General features: G+C 47.5%; 1 protein-coding gene across 1 annotated transcript in view; it reads left to right on the forward strand.

Moving 5' to 3' along the window:
- LOC129864131 (protocadherin-16-like) overlaps positions 1-17,310 on the forward strand; it is a gene marked incomplete at its 5' end in the record, with an annotated part of 108,503 nt that overhangs the window by 76,825 nt on the left and 14,368 nt on the right. Inside the window, 7 exon segments of the mRNA XM_055936780.1 lie at positions 824-1,035; positions 1,433-1,587; positions 8,964-9,094; positions 10,992-11,278; positions 13,990-14,131; positions 14,523-14,694; positions 16,787-17,196. Coding sequence (XP_055792755.1) covers positions 824-1,035; positions 1,433-1,587; positions 8,964-9,094; positions 10,992-11,278; positions 13,990-14,131; positions 14,523-14,694; positions 16,787-17,196 — 1,509 coding nt within the window.

Below are 17,310 nucleotides of genomic sequence, written 5' to 3' on the forward strand. Positions count from 1 at the left end.
CATACTCCACCATACTCCACCATACTCCGCCATACGTCACCATAATCCACCATACGTCGCCATACTCCACCATACTCCACCATACTCCGCCATACTCCACCATCCGTCACCATAATCCACCATACGTCACCATACTCCACCATACTCCGCCATACGTCACCATACTCCACCATACTCCACCATACGTCACCATACTCCACCATACTCCACCATACGTCGCCATAATCCACCATACTCCACCATACTCCACCGTACTCCACCATATGTCACCGTACTCCGCCATACTCCACCATACGTCACCATACTCCACCATACTCCACCATACGTCACCATAATCCACCATACTCCATCGTACTCCACCATACTCCATCATACGTCAAAATATTTCTCCATGCTCCACCATACTCCACCATACGCCGCCATACTCCACAATACTTCACCATGCTCCATCGTGTTCCGCCATACCCCGCCATACCCCCCCCGTGCTCTGCCATGCTCCGCCATACCCCGCCATAACCCCCCCCGCCATGCTCCGCCAAACTCCGCCATGCTTCACCATGCCCCGCCATACTCCCCCGTACTCCGCCGTATCCCGCCATACCCTGCCATACTCCACCATACTCCACCACACTCCGCTATGCCCTGCCATACACCAACATACCCCACCATGCCCCAACATACTCCACTATACACTGCCATACACCACCATACACCACCATACCCCACCATACTCCAACATACTCCTAACCCTGTCACTGTCTCTCAACTCTCCCTTACCTCTTACTCACCTGTCCCCCTCCCTGTCCCCCTCCCTGTCCCCCAGGTGAAATCTGGGTTCAGAGGTCGTTGGGTCTGGACTTTGAGGACACTCCCCGACTCCGCCTGGTAGTGAAGGCTGAGACGGCTTCGTCCAGCTCCTTCATGGCCGTTAACCTGATCCTGCAGGACATCAATGACAACCTGCCTCGCTTCCAGCTCCAGAACTACGTAGCCTACATGAGAGAGGCCCAGGGTTACGACATGCCAATCATACAGGTATGGTGGACACTAGCAGACACACACACTCTCTCTCTCTCTCTCTTTCGTTCTCTCTTTCGTTCTCTCTTTCGTTCTCTCTCTCTCTTTCGTTCTCTCTTTCGTTCTCTCTCTCTCTTTTGTTCTCTCTTTCATTCTCTCTCTCTCTTTCGTTCTCTCTTTCGTTCTCTCTCTCTCTTTCGTTCTCTCTTTCGTTCTCTCTCTCTTTCGTTCTCTCTCTCTTTCGTTCTCTCTCTCTTTCGTTCTCTCTTTCGTTCTCTCTCTCTTTCGTTCTCTCTCTCTTTCTCTTTCTTTCTTTCTCTCTCTCTCTCTTATTTATATATATATATATATATATGCACACTCTCTCACAGGAACACACACTCACTATCCCGCTACTTCCTGTCTCATCTGTCAGGTGGTGGCAGAGGACGTGGACCAGGGGCAGAACGGTCAGGTGACTTACTCTATCCAATCATCGGGAGGCATGAGCGGCCTGTTCAAGATCAACCCTGTCACAGGAAGCATCACCACCGCCGCCATCATGGACAGAGAGATCTGGACTAAGACCAGGTGAGGGGATAATGGTGTGTGTGTGTGGCAGAGAGATCTGTACTCAGACCAGGTGAGGGGATAATGGTGTGTGTGTGTGTGGCAGAGAGATCTGTACTCAGACCAGGTGAGGGGATAATGGTGTGTGTGTGTGGCAGAGAGATCTGTACTCAGACCAGGTGAGGGGATAATGGTGTGTGTGTGTGGCAGAGAGATCTGGACTAAGACCAGGTGAGGGGATAATGGTGTGTGTGTGTGGCAGAGAGATCTGGACTCAGACCAGGTGAGGGGATAATGGTGTGTGTGTGTGGCAGAGAGATCTGTACTCAGACCAGGTGAGGGGATAATGGTGTGTGTGTGTGGCAGAGAGATCTGTACTCAGACCAGGTGAGGGGATAATGGTGTGTGTGTGTGGCAGAGAGATCTGTACTCAGACCAGGTGAGGGGATAATGGTGTGTGTGTGTGGCAGAGAGATCTGTACTCAGACCAGGTGAGGGGATAATGGTGTGTGTGTGTGGCAGAGAGATCTGTACTCAGACCAGGTGAGGGGATAATGGTGTGTGTGTGTGGCAGAGAGATCTGTACTCAGACCAGGTGAGTTGCGCTTTAAATAACAGATCAAGGTTTGCTTCATACCTTCGACTGCAGCACAGCCCAACAGGGCCCAGCACAGCCCAACAGGGCCCAATACAGCCCAACACAGCCCAACAGGGCCCAACACAGCCCAACAGGGCCCAATACAGCCCAACAGGGCCCAGCACAGACAAACACAGCCCAACAGGGCCAAGCACAGACAAACACAGCCCAACAGGGCCCAGCAGGGCCCAACACAGCCAAATACAGCCCAACACAGCCCAACACAGCCCAACACAGCATAGCACAGCCAAATACAGCCCAACACAGCATAGCACAGCCAAATACAGCCCAACACAGCCCAACAGGGCCCAGCACAGCCAAATACAGCCCAACACAGCCCAACAGGGCCCAGCACAGCCAAATACAGCCCAACACAGCCCAACACAGCCCAACAGGGCCCAACACAGCCCAAAAGGGCCCAGCACAGCCAAATACAGCCCAACACAGCCCAACAGGGCCCAGCACAGCCAAATACAGCCCAACACAGCCCAACAGGGCCCAACACAGCCCAACAGGGCCCAACACAGCCCAACAGGGCCCAACACAGCCCAACAGGGCCCAGCACAGCCAAATACAGCCCAGCACAGCCCAACAGGGCCCAGCACAGCCAAATACAGCCCAGCACAGCCCAACAGGGCCCAGCACAGCCAAATACAGCCCAACACAGCCCAACAGGGCCCAGCACAGCCAAATACAGCCCAACACAGCCCAACACAGCCCAACAGGGCCCAACACAGCCCAACAGGGCCCAGCACAGCCAAATACAGCCCAACACAGCCCAACAGGGCCCAGCACAGCCAAATACAGCCCAACACAGCCCAACACAGCCCAACAGGGCCCAACACAGCCCAACAGGGCCCAACACAGCCAAATACAGCCCAACACAGCCCAACAGGGCCCAATACAACCCAGCACAGCCCAACACAGCCCAACAGGGCCCAACACAGCCCAACAGGGCCCAGCACAGCCAAATACAGCCCAACACAGCCCAACAGGGCCCAATACAGCCCAGCACAGCCCAACACAGCCCAACAGGGCCCAGCACAGCCAAATACAGCCCAACACAGCCCAACAGGGCCCAACACAGCCCAACAGGGCCCAACACAGCCCAACAGGGCCCAGCACAGCCAAATACAGCCCAACACAGCCCAACAGGGCCCAACACAGACAAATACAGCCCAACACAGCCCAACAGGGCCCAACACAGCCCAACAGGGCCCAGCACAGCCAAATACAGCATAGCACAGCCAAATACAGCCCAATACTGCCCAATACAGCATAGCACAGCCAAATACAGCCCAATACTGCCCAACACAGCATAGCACAGCCCAATACAGCCCAATACATCATAGCCCAGCCCAATACATCATAGCACAGCCCAATACAGCCCAATAAAGCATAGCACAGCCCAATACAGCATAGCACAGCCCAATACAGCCCAAAACAGCATAGCACAGCCCAATACATCATAGCCCAGCCCAATGCAGCATAGCACAGCCCAATACAGCATAGCACAGCCCAATACAGCATAGCACAGCCCAATACATCATAGCACAGCCCAATACAGCATAGCACAGCCCAATACATCATAGCACAGCCCAATACATCATAGAACAGCCCAATACATCATAGCACAGCCCAATACATCATAGCACAGCCTAATACTGCCCAATACAGCATAGCACAGCCCAATACAGCATAGCACAGCCCAATACAGCATAGCACAGCCCAATACAGCATAGCACAGCCCAATACATCATAGCACAGCCCAATACAGCCCAATACAGCCCAATACATTTACATTTACATTTAAGTCATTTAGCAGACGCTCTTATCCAGAGCGACTTACAGCATAGCACAGCCCAATACAGCATAGCACAGCCCAATACAGCATAGCACAGCCCAATACAGCATAGCACAGCCCAATACAACCCACTACAGCCCAATACAGCATAGCACAGCCCAATACAGCATAGCACAGCTCAATATAGCCCATCACAGCCCATCACAGCCCATCACAGCCCAATACAGCCCATCACAGCCCAATAGAGCCCAATACAGCCCATCACAGCACAATACAGCCCATCACAGCCCAATACAGCCCATCACAGCCCATCACAGCCCATCACAGCCCAATACAGCCCATCACAGCCCATCACAGCCCATCACAGCTCAATACAGCCCATCACAGCCCAATACAGCCCAATACAGCCCATCACAGCCCATCACAGCTCAATACAGCCCAGCATAGCCCAATACAGCATAGCACAGCCCAGCACAGCCCAATACAGCCCAGCACAGCCCAATACAGCATAGCACAGCCCAGCACAGCCCAATACAGCCCAGCACAGCCCAATACAGCATAGCACAGCCCAGCACAGCCCAATACAGCATAGCACAGCCCAATACAGCCCAGCACAGCCCAATACAGCATAGCACAGCCCAATACAGCCCAGCACAGCCCAATACAGCATAGCACAGCCCAGCACAGCCCAATACAGCCCAGCACAGCCCAATACAGCATAGCACAGCCCAGCACAGCCCAATACAGCATAGCACAGCCCAATACAGCCCAGCACAGCCCAATACAGCCCAATACAGCATAGCACAGCCCAATACAGCATAGCACAGCCCAATACAGCATAGCACAGCCCAATACAGCATAGCACAGCCCAATACAGCATAGCACAGCCCAATACAGCATAGCACAGCCCAATACAGCATAGCACAGCCCAATACAGCATAGCACAGCCCAATACAGCATAGCACAGCCCAATACAGCATAGCACAGCCCAATACATCATAGCCCAGCCCAATACAGCATAGCACAGCCCAATACAGCATAGCACAGCCCAATACATCATAGCACAGCCCAATACAGCCCAATGCAGCATAGCACAGCCCAATACAGCATAGCACAGCTCAATACAGCATAGCACAGCCCAATACAGCATAGCACAGTCCAATACAGCATAGCACAGTCTAATACAGCATAGCCCAGCCCAATACAGCATAGCACAGCCCAATACATCATAGCCCAGCCCAATACAGCATAGCACAGCCCAATACAGCATAGCACAGCCCAATACATCATAGCACAGCCCAATACATCATAGCACAGCCCAATACATCATAGCACAGCCCAATACATCATAGCACAGCCCAATACTGCCCAATACAGCATAGCACAGCCCAATACAGCATAGCACAGCCCAATACAGCATAGCACAGCCCAATACAGCATAGCACAGCCCAATACATCATAGCACAGCCCAATACAGCCCAATACAGCCCAATACATTTATATTTACATTTAAGTCATTTAGCAGACGCTCTTATCCAGAGCGACTTACAGCATAGCACAGCCCAATACAGCATAGCACAGCCCAATACAGCATAGCACAGCCCAATACAGCATAGCACAGCCCAATACAACCCACTACAGCCCAATACAGCATAGCACAGCCCAATACAGCATAGCACAGCTCAATATAGCCCATCACAGCCCATCACAGCCCATCACAGCCCAATACAGCCCATCACAGCCCAATAGAGCCCAATACAGCCCAATACAGCCCAATACAGCCCATCACAGCCCATCACAGCCCAATACAGCCCATCACAGCCCATCACAGCTCAATACAGCCCATCACAGCCCAATACAGCCCATCACAGCCCATCACAGCTCAATACAGCCCAGCATAGCCCAATACAGCATAGCACAGCCCAGCACAGCCCAATACAGCCCAGCACAGCCCAATACAGCATAGCACAGCCCAGCACAGCCCAATACAGCCCAGCACAGCCCAATACAGCATAGCACAGCCCAGCACAGCCCAATACAGCATAGCACAGCCCAATACAGCCCAGCACAGCCCAATACAGCATAGCACAGCCCAATACAGCCCAGCACAGCCCAATACAGCATAGCACAGCCCAGCACAGCCCAATACAGCCCAGCACAGCCCAATACAGCATAGCACAGCCCAGCACAGCCCAATACAGCATAGCACAGCCCAATACAGCCCAGCACAGCCCAATACAGCCCAATACAGCATAGCACAGCCCAATACAGCATAGCACAGCCCAATACAGCATAGCACAGCCCAATACAGCATAGCACAGCCCAATACAGCATAGCACAGCCCAATACAGCATAGCACAGCCCAATACAGCATAGCACAGCCCAATACAGCATAGCACAGCCCAATACAGCATAGCACAGCCCAATACAGCATAGCACAGCCCAATACTCCCTCCTCTTTCTCTTTCTCTTTCTTTTAAAATTCCAACCCTTATTTCTAAGGCTGATGAAGGGATCTTATTTGTTCTAACTTTATGTCTTTGGTATGTGGTTGTAAGTTGCTACGGATACGACCACCTGCTAAATGTACATGTAACATGTATTTGTAGTCACTCTTGTGCTGTGTGGCTTAGACATACAGTAGTCTAGCTCAGTGTGGCTTAGACATACAGTAGTCTAGCTCAGTGTGGCTTAGACATACAGTAGCCTAGCTCAGTGTGGCTTAGACATACAGTAGTCTAGCTCAGTGTGGCTTAGACATACAGTAGCCTAGCTCAGTGTGGCTTAGACATACAGTAGCCTAGCTCAGTGTGGCTTAGACATACAGTAGTCTAGCTCAGTGTGGCTTAGACATACAGTAGTCTAGCTCAGTGTGGCTTAGACATACAGTAGCCTAGCTCAGTGTGGCTTAGACATACAGTAGCCTAGCTCAGTGTGGCTTAGACATACAGTAGCCTAGCTCAGTGTGGCTTAGACATACAGTAGCCTAGCTCAGTGTGGCTTAGACATACAGTAGTCTAGCTCTGTGTGGCTTAGACATACAGTAGTCTAGCTCAGTGTGGCTTAGACATACAGTAGTCTAGCTCAGTGGTTCTCAGACCTCTCCTCGGGGACTCCCAGACATTTTCACAATTTTGTTTGTTGCCCTGAACTAGCTCACCAGATTCACCTTATCAAGGAATTGACGATTAGCGGACGAGTTACGAGTTGCATCAGGTGTGGTGGATGTGTAATATAAATTAACGGCTAGGTGTCCCTGACGAGAGGTTTGGGAAAAAAAATCAGGTCTTGATGTACTGCTGTCCTTCTATCTGATACTTCATCCACCTCATGTCCCAGGTCTTAATCACTTCCTGAATATAGGGGAAGAATGGCATCCAGCTCATGTCCCAGGTCTTAATCACTTCCTGAAAATAGGGGTAGAATGGGGAAAAAAGCAGTGGAACTGGCTGCAAGGTGTAGCTAGTGTATGAATGGTGGAGAAGAGAGTAACGTACAACCTCAACCTCAGACCATCACACTGAGTAATGAACCCCAACCTCAGACCATCACACTGAGTAATGAACCTCAGACCATCACACTGAGTAATGAACCCCAACCTCAGACCATCACACTGAGTAATGAACCTCAACCTCAGACCATCACACTGAGTAATGAACCCCAACCTCAGACCATCACACTGAGTAATGAACCTCAGACCATCACACTGAGTAATGAACCTCAGACCATCACACTGAGTAATGAACCTCAGACCATCACACTGAGTAATGAACCTCAGACCATCACACTGAGTAATGAACCCCAACCTCAGACCATCACACTGAGTAATGAACCTCAGACCATCACACTGAGTAATGAACCTCAGACCATCACACTGAGTAATGAACCTCAGACCATCACACTGAGTAATGAACCTCAGACCATCACACTGATTAATGAACCCCAACCTCAGACCATCACACTGAGTAATGAACCCCAACCTCAGACCATCACACTGAGTAATGAACCTCAACCTCAGACCATCACACTGAGTAATGAACCCCAACCTCAGACCATCACACTGAGTAATGAACCTCAGACCATCACACTGAGTAATGAACCCCAACCTCAGACCATCACACTGAGTAATGAACCTCAGACCATCACACTGAGTAATGAACCTCAGACCATCACACTGAGTAATGAACCTCAGACCATCACACTGAGTAATGAACCTCAGACCATCACACTGATTAATGAACCCCAACCTCAGACCATCACACTGAGTAATGAACCCCAACCTCAGACCATCACACTGAGTAATGAACCTCAACCTCAGACCATCACACTGAGTAATGAACCCCAACCTCAGACCATCACACTGAGTAATGAACCTCAGACCATCACACTGAGTAATGAACCTCAGACCATCACACTGAGTAATGAACCCCAACCTCAGACCATCACACTGAGTAATAAACCTCAGACCATCACACTGAGTAATGAACATCAGACCATCACACTGAGTAATGAACCTCAGACCATCACACTGAGTAATGAACCTCAGACCATCACACTGATTAATGAACCTCAACCTCAGACCATCACACTGAGTAATGAACCTCAGACCATCACACTGAGTAATGAACCTCAGACCATCACACGGAGTAATGAACCTCAGACCATCACACTGAGTAATGAACCTCAGACCATCACACTGATTAATGAACCTCAACCTCAGACCATCACACTGAGTAATGAACCTCAGACCATCACACTGAGTAATGAACCTCAGACCATCACACTGAGTAAAGAACCTCAGACCATCACACTGAGTAATGAACCTCAGACCATCACACTGAGTAATGAACCCCAACCTCAGACCATCACACTGAGTAATGAACCTCAGTCCATCACACTGAGTAATGAACCTCAGACCATCACACTGATGATTGTTTTGTTTTGTCTTGTCGAAAGGCTGGTCGTCACAGCGACGGACAGGGGCAGCCCGCGATTGGCCGGTTCGGCCACACTCACAGTGATCATCGTAGACCTCAACGACAACAGTCCAACAATCCCTCTGCCCCGGGAGGTCCGCATTCCTGAAAGTGAGTCACCTTTGACCTTTGACCTGTACGATGATACATTCATATAACGTCTTTATTTCCAATAGGCCTCTTTACGTAGTACAGGACTCACGTACAGCGGCATTCGGAAAGTATTCAGACCCCTTGACCTTTTCCAACATTTTGTTACGTTACAGCCTTATTCTAAAATAGATTAAATATATGTTTCCTCTCATCAATCTACACACAATACCCCATAATGACAAAGCGAAAACAGGTTTTTAGAAATGTTTGCAAATGTATTAAAACTACATACAATTTAAATAAGGCACGCCTGGCCTCCATATCAATACAGACACACAAACTATCCAGATCAAATAGAGGAGAGGCGTTGTGCTGTGAGGTGTTGCTTTATCTGTCTTTTAAACCAGGTTTGCTGTTCCTTTGAGCAATATGAGATGGAAGGGAGTTCCATGCAATAAGGGCTATATATATATATATATATATATATATATATATATATATATATATATATATATATATATATATATATATATATTGGAGTCCACCTGTGGTCAATTCAATTGATTGGACATGATTTAGAAAGGCATACACCTGTCTATATAAGGTCACACAGTTGACAATACATGTCAGAGCAAAAACCAAGCCCTGAGGTCAAAGGAATTGTCTGTAGAGCTCCGAGACAGGATTGTGTCAAGGCACTGATCTGGGGAAGGGTACCAAAACATTTCTGCAGTATTGAAGGTCCCCAAGAACACAGTGGCCTCCATCATTCTTAAATGGAAGAAGTTTGGAACCACCAAGACTCTTCCTAGAGCTGACCGCTCGGCCAAACTGACCAATCGGGGGAGAAGGGCCTTGGTCAGGGAGGTGGCCAAGAACCCGATGGTCATTCTGACAGAGCTCCAGAGTTCCTCTGTGGAGATGGCAGAACCTTCCAGAAGAACAACCATCTCTGCAGCACTCCACCAATCAGGCCTTTATGGTAGAATGGCCAGACGGAAGCCACTCCTCAGTAAAAGGCACATGACACCCCACTTGGAGTTTGCCAAAAGGCACCTAAAGGACTCTCAGACCATGAGAAACAAGATTGAACTCTTTGCCCTGAATACCAGGCGTCACGTCTGGAGGAAACCTGGCACCATCCCTATGGTGAAGCATGGTGGTGGTGGCAGCATCATGCTGTTGGGATGCTTTTCAGTGGCAGACACTAGGAGACTAGTCCGAATCGATGGAAAGATGAACGGAGCAAAGTACAGTGAGATGCTTGATGAAAACCTTCTCCAGAGCACTCAGGACCACAGACTGGGGTGAAGGTTCACCTTCCAACAGGACAACGACCCTAAGCACACAGCCAAGACAGCGCCAGAGTGGCTTCAGGACAAGTCTCTGAATGTCCTTGAGTGGCCCAGCCAGAGCCCAGACTTGAACCCGATCGAACATCTCTGGAGAGACCTGAAAATTGCTGTGCAGCAACGCTCCCCATCCAACCTGACAGAGCTTGAGAGGATCTGCAGAGAAGAATGGGAGAAACTCCCCAAATACAGGTGTGCCAAGCTTGTAGCGTCACACCCAAGAAGACTCGAGGCTGTAACCGCTGCCAAAGGTGCTTCAACAAAGTACAGAGTAAAGGCTCTGAAGACTTATGTAAATGTGATATTTCAATTTTTTTAATATATATACATTTGCACACATTTTTTTTTTTTTTTTGTCATTATGGGCTATTATGTGTAGATTGATGAGGGGGGAAAAGTATTTAATACATTTTAGAATAAGGTTGTAACATAACAAAATGTGGAAAAAGACAAGAGGTCTGAAAACTTTCTGAATGTACTGCACAGTATATCCTAACCCCTCAACACTCTCAGTAACATGTCTCTGTCTCCTACCCGTTCCTCCACCCCCCTCCCCTCCCTAGACACCCTGATCGGCACAGAGATCACCTCGGTAACGGGTAATGACGTGGACTCCAGCCCGGCCCTGTCCTACAGCCTCCAGCTGGACGGGTCGTCCCAGGGGAAGTTTGGGATTCACCGCTACAGTGGAGGGTTGTCTCTGACCGCCCCTCTGGACTACGAGGACAGGACCTGGTACACACTGACCGTCAGGGCTACTGACTCCCAACACCACACTGAGGCTAATATCACCATATTGGTGGAGGACGTCAATGACAACGCTCCTGCTTTCACACAGGATCTATACCAGGTAACTGTTAATCAATCAGTTCATTTACCAATCAGTCAATCAATCAATTCACACCTTCTGGTGTTCACACAGGATCTATACCAGGTAACTGTTAATCAATCAGTTAATTCATCAATCGGTCAATCAATCTATTCACATGTTCTGGTGTTCACACAGGATCTATAGCAGGCAAATGGATTTTAGGTGATGTTCAATCAACCAATCAATCAAACAATCAATTGGTCCACCTTCATAACCCCACAAACACCCAGCTACTACTACTAACTACAACTACTAACTACTACTACTAACAACGACTACTAACTACTACTACTACTACTACTACTACTACTACTACTAACTACTACTACTAACTACTACTACTTACTACTACTACTACTACACAAAAGTATTTAGTTATATCGTAGAAGTAACATTTGTTCTCCTATCAGTAGTTTGTTTTATAACAAAATGATATTGTTCATTTCCTGTATGGTCCGTTTTCCTCAGCAGCTCTGTAGTAAAGGAGAGACGAGGTCCTTGTCCCCTGGTAGTTTATCTCAAATGGCACCCTATTCTCTATAACAGTGCACTATTTTTTACCCATAGGTCTCTGGTCTAATGTAGTGCACTATATAAGGAAAAGGGTGCCATAGGGCTCTGGTCTAAAGTAGTGCACTATATAGGGCAGGGGTGTCAAACTCATTCCACGGAGGGCCTAGTGTCTGCAGGTTTTTGGTTTTTCCTTTCAATAAAGCCCTAGACAACCAGGTGTGGGGAGTTCCTAACTAATTAGTGATGTTAATTCATCAATCAAGTACAAGGGAGGAGCGAAAACCCGCAGACACTCGGCCCCCCGTGGAATGAGTTTGACACCTGTGATATAGGGAATAGGGTGCCGTAGGGCTCTGGTCTAAAGTAGTGCACTATATATAGGGAATAGGGCTCTGGTCTAAAGTAGTGCACTATATAGGGAATAGGGTGCCATAGGGCTCTGGTCTAAAGTAGTGCACTATATATAGGGAATAGGGTGCCATAGGGCTCTGGTCTAAAGTAGTGCACTATATAGGGAATAGGGTGCCATAGGGCTCTGGTCTAAAGTAGTGCACTATTAAGGAATAGGGTAGCCATTTACGGTAGATTTATGTCCCCATGTCATCTGTTGAAAGGTGAAGGAGAGAGGGGCAGGAGAGAGGGGAAGGAGAGAGGGGCAGGAGAGAGGGGCAGGAGAGAGGGGCAGGAGAGAGGGGCAGGAGAGAGGGGCAGGAGAGAGGGGAAGGAGGAGGTGCCCACTAAACATGTCAACCAGAAGGCGTTTACCTCTCCAGGTCTTCACACCTAGTTAAACTTGATAAACAGCGGGGACAATTAGCTTCACAAGGTCATAGCTCCCAGGACACTCAGGATGTATTAAAGCACCTGCACGCACACACACACACACACACACACACACACACACACACACACACACACACACACACACACACACACACACACACACACACACACACACACACACACACTGGAACACACACACACACACACACACTGGAACACACACACACACACACTAGCACACACACTAGCACACGTATGAATGCAAATGCAGGGACACACACACACACATGCACCCCCCCCTCCCCCCCTCCCCCACACACACACATGCTTCCCCCTCCCCCCAACCCCCCCCCAACCACACACACACACACTAGCACACGTATGAATGCAAATGCAGGGACACACACACACATGCACCCCCCCCCACACACACACACACATGCTTCCCCCTCCCCCCAACCCCCCCCCCCCCCCCCCCCCCCAACCACACACACACACACTAGCACACGTATGAATGCAAATGCAGGGACACACACACACACATGCACACCCACACACACACACACACACACACACACACACACACACACACACACACACACACACACACACACACACACACACACACACACACACACACACACACACACACACACACACACACTGAGGGGGGTGATAAAAGTCTAATCACGACTGTGTCTGGGTTGGGGAAAGGTTCATATGAGCTCAGTACGTTTACTATTGTAAACAGGATATGACTTCAGCTTTACTGCAGGTTAACAACAAAACAATGTTTACAACTGTAGACAAGATATGAATTTCACTTTTACCACACGTTAACAACAACACAATTAAACATTGTGTCAGTCCCAAATGGAACCCTATTCCCTATATATAGTGCACTACTTTAGACCAGAGCCCTATGGAACCCTATTCCCTATATAGTCCACTACTTTAGACCAGAGCCCTATGGCACCCTATTCCTTATATAGTGCACTACTTTAGACCAGAGCCCTATGGCACCCTATTCCCTATATAGTGGACTACTTTAGACCAGAGCCCTATGGCACCCTGTTCCCTATATAGTGGACTACTTTAGACCAGAACCCTATTGTACCCTATTCCCTATTATAGGGTACAGTCCCCATACGGCTCTGGTCAAAACTAGTGCACTTTGATAGGAAATAGGGTGCCATTTCAGACTCGTCTCGTCTCCTCTACCCTTAACTGTCCCTCTCTTTGCTGACAGTCTATTGTCATCCTGTAGTTGAGTTATCAGGGACGCTGTTTCACCAGAGGTGTAGCTTCTATTCATTCCGTTAGATTTCTGTTGATTGTTGTGTTGTTGTGTTGACTATTATGGAGGTTGTTAAAGCTGTGTCTGTGTTTCCCAGGTTACACTGCCAGAACATTCCCCGCCAGGCAGTCCCGTTGTCACGGTGACGGCGACCGACCGTGATTCGGGTGAGAATGGAAAGGTCACCTACAGAGTGACGTCGTCAACGCGAGGTGGCTTCTACGTCGACCCCAGCAACGGTACACGATTCAATTCTCTTTCCTACCGTTCACACACAGAACAAAGACACATTACTGTTGTTACCACTGCTGTGCTGTTACCATGGGAAAACTATCTTCTGTACTGTAGGCTATTACTGTATTCTGACGGCAAGTAGCTTGGGCGTTGGGCCAGTTGGGCGTTGGGCAAGTTGGGCGTTGGGCCAGTAACTTAACGTTTGCTGGTTTGAATCCCCGAGCCGACTCAGCCACAAAAATGAATCGCTCCGGATAAGAGTGTCTGCTAAATGACTAAAATATACATTTTAAAAGGACTGAATAGGACTGGCGTGTAGGTGAAGTCCAAGTGAATGGGTTTCAAACCTGTGTTTTATTCAAAACTTTTCAAATGATTTATCTCGTCTCCCTACAGGCACCCTGTTCATCAGGGAGAGGGCAGAGTTCGACCCGGAGAACCCGTCAGTCAGCGTGGTCATCGAGGCCTGTGACGGGGGATCCCCGCCCCTCTCCTCCGTGACCACAGTACAGGTCCAGCTATCAGATGTCAATGACAATGCTCCCGTCTTCCACCAATCAGAGTACAGGTAGGTCCCGTCTTCCACCAATCAGAGTACAGGTATGTCATAATGCTCCCGTCTTCCACCAATTGATTGTACAGGTAGGTCCTGTTTTGCACCAATCAGAGTACAGGTAGGTCCTGTCATCTACCAATAGGTGGCTGTCATCTTTTTTATCATGATAAAGGGTAGATCCTGCACAGATTCATTGGCTTTCAGCAGTTTCTGTATCTAGCATATCCTGGCATGTTTACAATGAGGCTAGTTACTCTGTAGATATATGAAGCTAGTTACTCTATAGATTTATGAAGCTAGTTACTCTGTAGATTTATGAAGCTAGATACTCTGTAGATTTATGAAGCTAGTTACTCAACAGATTTATGAAGCTAGTTACTCAACAGATTTATGAAGCTAGTTACTCTATAGATATATGAAGCTAGATACTCTGTAGATTTATGAAGCTAGTTACTCAACAGATTTATGAAGCTAGTTACTCAACAGATTTATGAAGCTAGTTACTCTGTAGATTTATGAAGCTAGTTACTCTATAGATATATGAAGCTAGTTACTCTATAGATTTATGAAGCTAGTTACTCAACAGATTTATGAAGCTAGTTACTCTATAGATTTATGAAGCTAGTTACTCAACAGATTTATGAAGCTAGTTACTCTATAGATTTATGAAGCTAGTTACTCTATAGATATATGAAGCTAGTTACTCTATAGATTTATGAAGCTAGTTACTCTGTAGATTTATGAAGCTAGTTACTCTATAGATATATGAAGCTAGTTACTCTATAGATTTATGAAGCTAGTTATTACTCAACAGATTTATGAAGCTAGTTACTCTATAGATTTATGAAGCTAGTTACTCAACAGATTTATGAAGCTAGTTACTCTATAGATTTATGAAGCTAGTTACTCTGTAGATTTTTGAAGCTAGTTACTCTATAGATATATGAAGCTAGTTACTCTGTAGATTTATGAAGCTAGTTACTCAACAGATTTATGAAGCTAGTTACTCTATAGATTTATGAAGCTAGTTACTCTGTAGATTTTTGAAGCTAGTTACTCTATAGATTTATGAAGCTAGTTACTCTGTAGATTTATGAAGCTAGTTACTCAACAGATTTATGAAGCTAGTTACTCTATAGATTTATGAAGCTAGTTACTCTGTAGATTTTTGAAGCTAGTTACTCTATAGATTTATGAAGCTAGTTACTCTATAGATTTATGAAGCTAGTTACTCTGTAGATTTATGAAGCTAGTTACTCTGTATATATATGAAGCTAGTCACTCTGTAGATTTATGAAGCTAGTTACTCAACAGATTTATGAAGCTAGTTACTCTATAGATTTATGAAGCGAGTTACTCAACAGATTTATGAAGCTAGTTACTCTGTAGATTTATGAAGCTAGTTACTCTGTAGATTTATGAAGCTAGTTACTCTGTAGATTTATGAAGCTAGTTACTCAACAGATTTATGAAGCTAGTTACTCTATAGATTTATGAAGCTAGTTACTCTGTAGATTTATGAAGCTAGTTACTCTGTAGATTTATGAAGCTAGTTACTCTGTAGATATATGAAGCTAGTTACTCTGTAGATATATGAAGCTAGTTACTCTGTAGATTTATGAAGCTAGTTACTCTGTAGATATATGAAGCTAGTTACACTATAGAGTTATGAAGCTAGTTACTCTATAGATATATGAAGCTAGTTACTCTGTATATTTATGAAGCTAGTTACTCTATAGATTTATTTAAAAAATAAATTTAACCAGGCAGGTTATTTAAGAACAAATTCTTATTTTACAATGACGGCCTACCCCGGACAAACCCTCCCCTAACCCGGACGCCTCTGGGCCAATTGTGCGCCACTCTATGGCACTCCCGTTCACGGCCAGTTGTGATACAGCCCGGGATCGAACCAGGGTCTGTAGTGACGCCTCTAGCACTGAGATACAATGCCTTAGAATGCTGCGCCCTTTAGGGCCCTATAGATACATGAAGCTAATATATACTATACATGTTAATGTAACATATAATATGTTAATATTAAGGATTACCAATTAGTTCTTATTCTGATCCAAATGATTTATTCTGATCATTGTGTTTCCAGGGCGACGGTGTTGGAGGACTCCATCCCCGGGGCGACCATCCTGACCCTGGAGGCCATGGACGCTGATTTCTCTCGGGACAACTGCGGCTTCGACTTCGCCATTGCCAATGGCAACACTGGGAACGTCTTCCAGATCGAGAGCAGCGTGCGCTTCCTGGAGGGGCGGGGCTTCCAGACTGTAGGGACGCTCCTATTGGCCGAGGTGCTGGACTTCGAGGCTGTGCCCCTCTATAACCTGACGGTGGTGGTGTCGGACAGAGGGGTTCCACAGCGGAGTTCTAGCGTTGCCGCGGTGATAACCGTTGGCGATGTAAACGATAACCCGCCGGCATTCGGCAGGGCGGAGTACGCCGTGTCACTGAGTGAAGGAGCGGGCGCCGGGACTGAGATAATACGACTCACTGCCACAGGTGAGGGAATAGGCACACACACACACACACACACATCTCTCGCCTCAGGTGACTATAAATAATTACACTATGGGGTTAGAAATGTAAACGGTGGAGAGGAGATGGCTGGTGATA

The sequence above is a fragment of the Salvelinus fontinalis genome, chromosome 10, assembly GCF_029448725.1.
Source record: "Salvelinus fontinalis isolate EN_2023a chromosome 10, ASM2944872v1, whole genome shotgun sequence".
Taxonomy (NCBI): Eukaryota; Metazoa; Chordata; class Actinopteri; order Salmoniformes; family Salmonidae; genus Salvelinus; species Salvelinus fontinalis.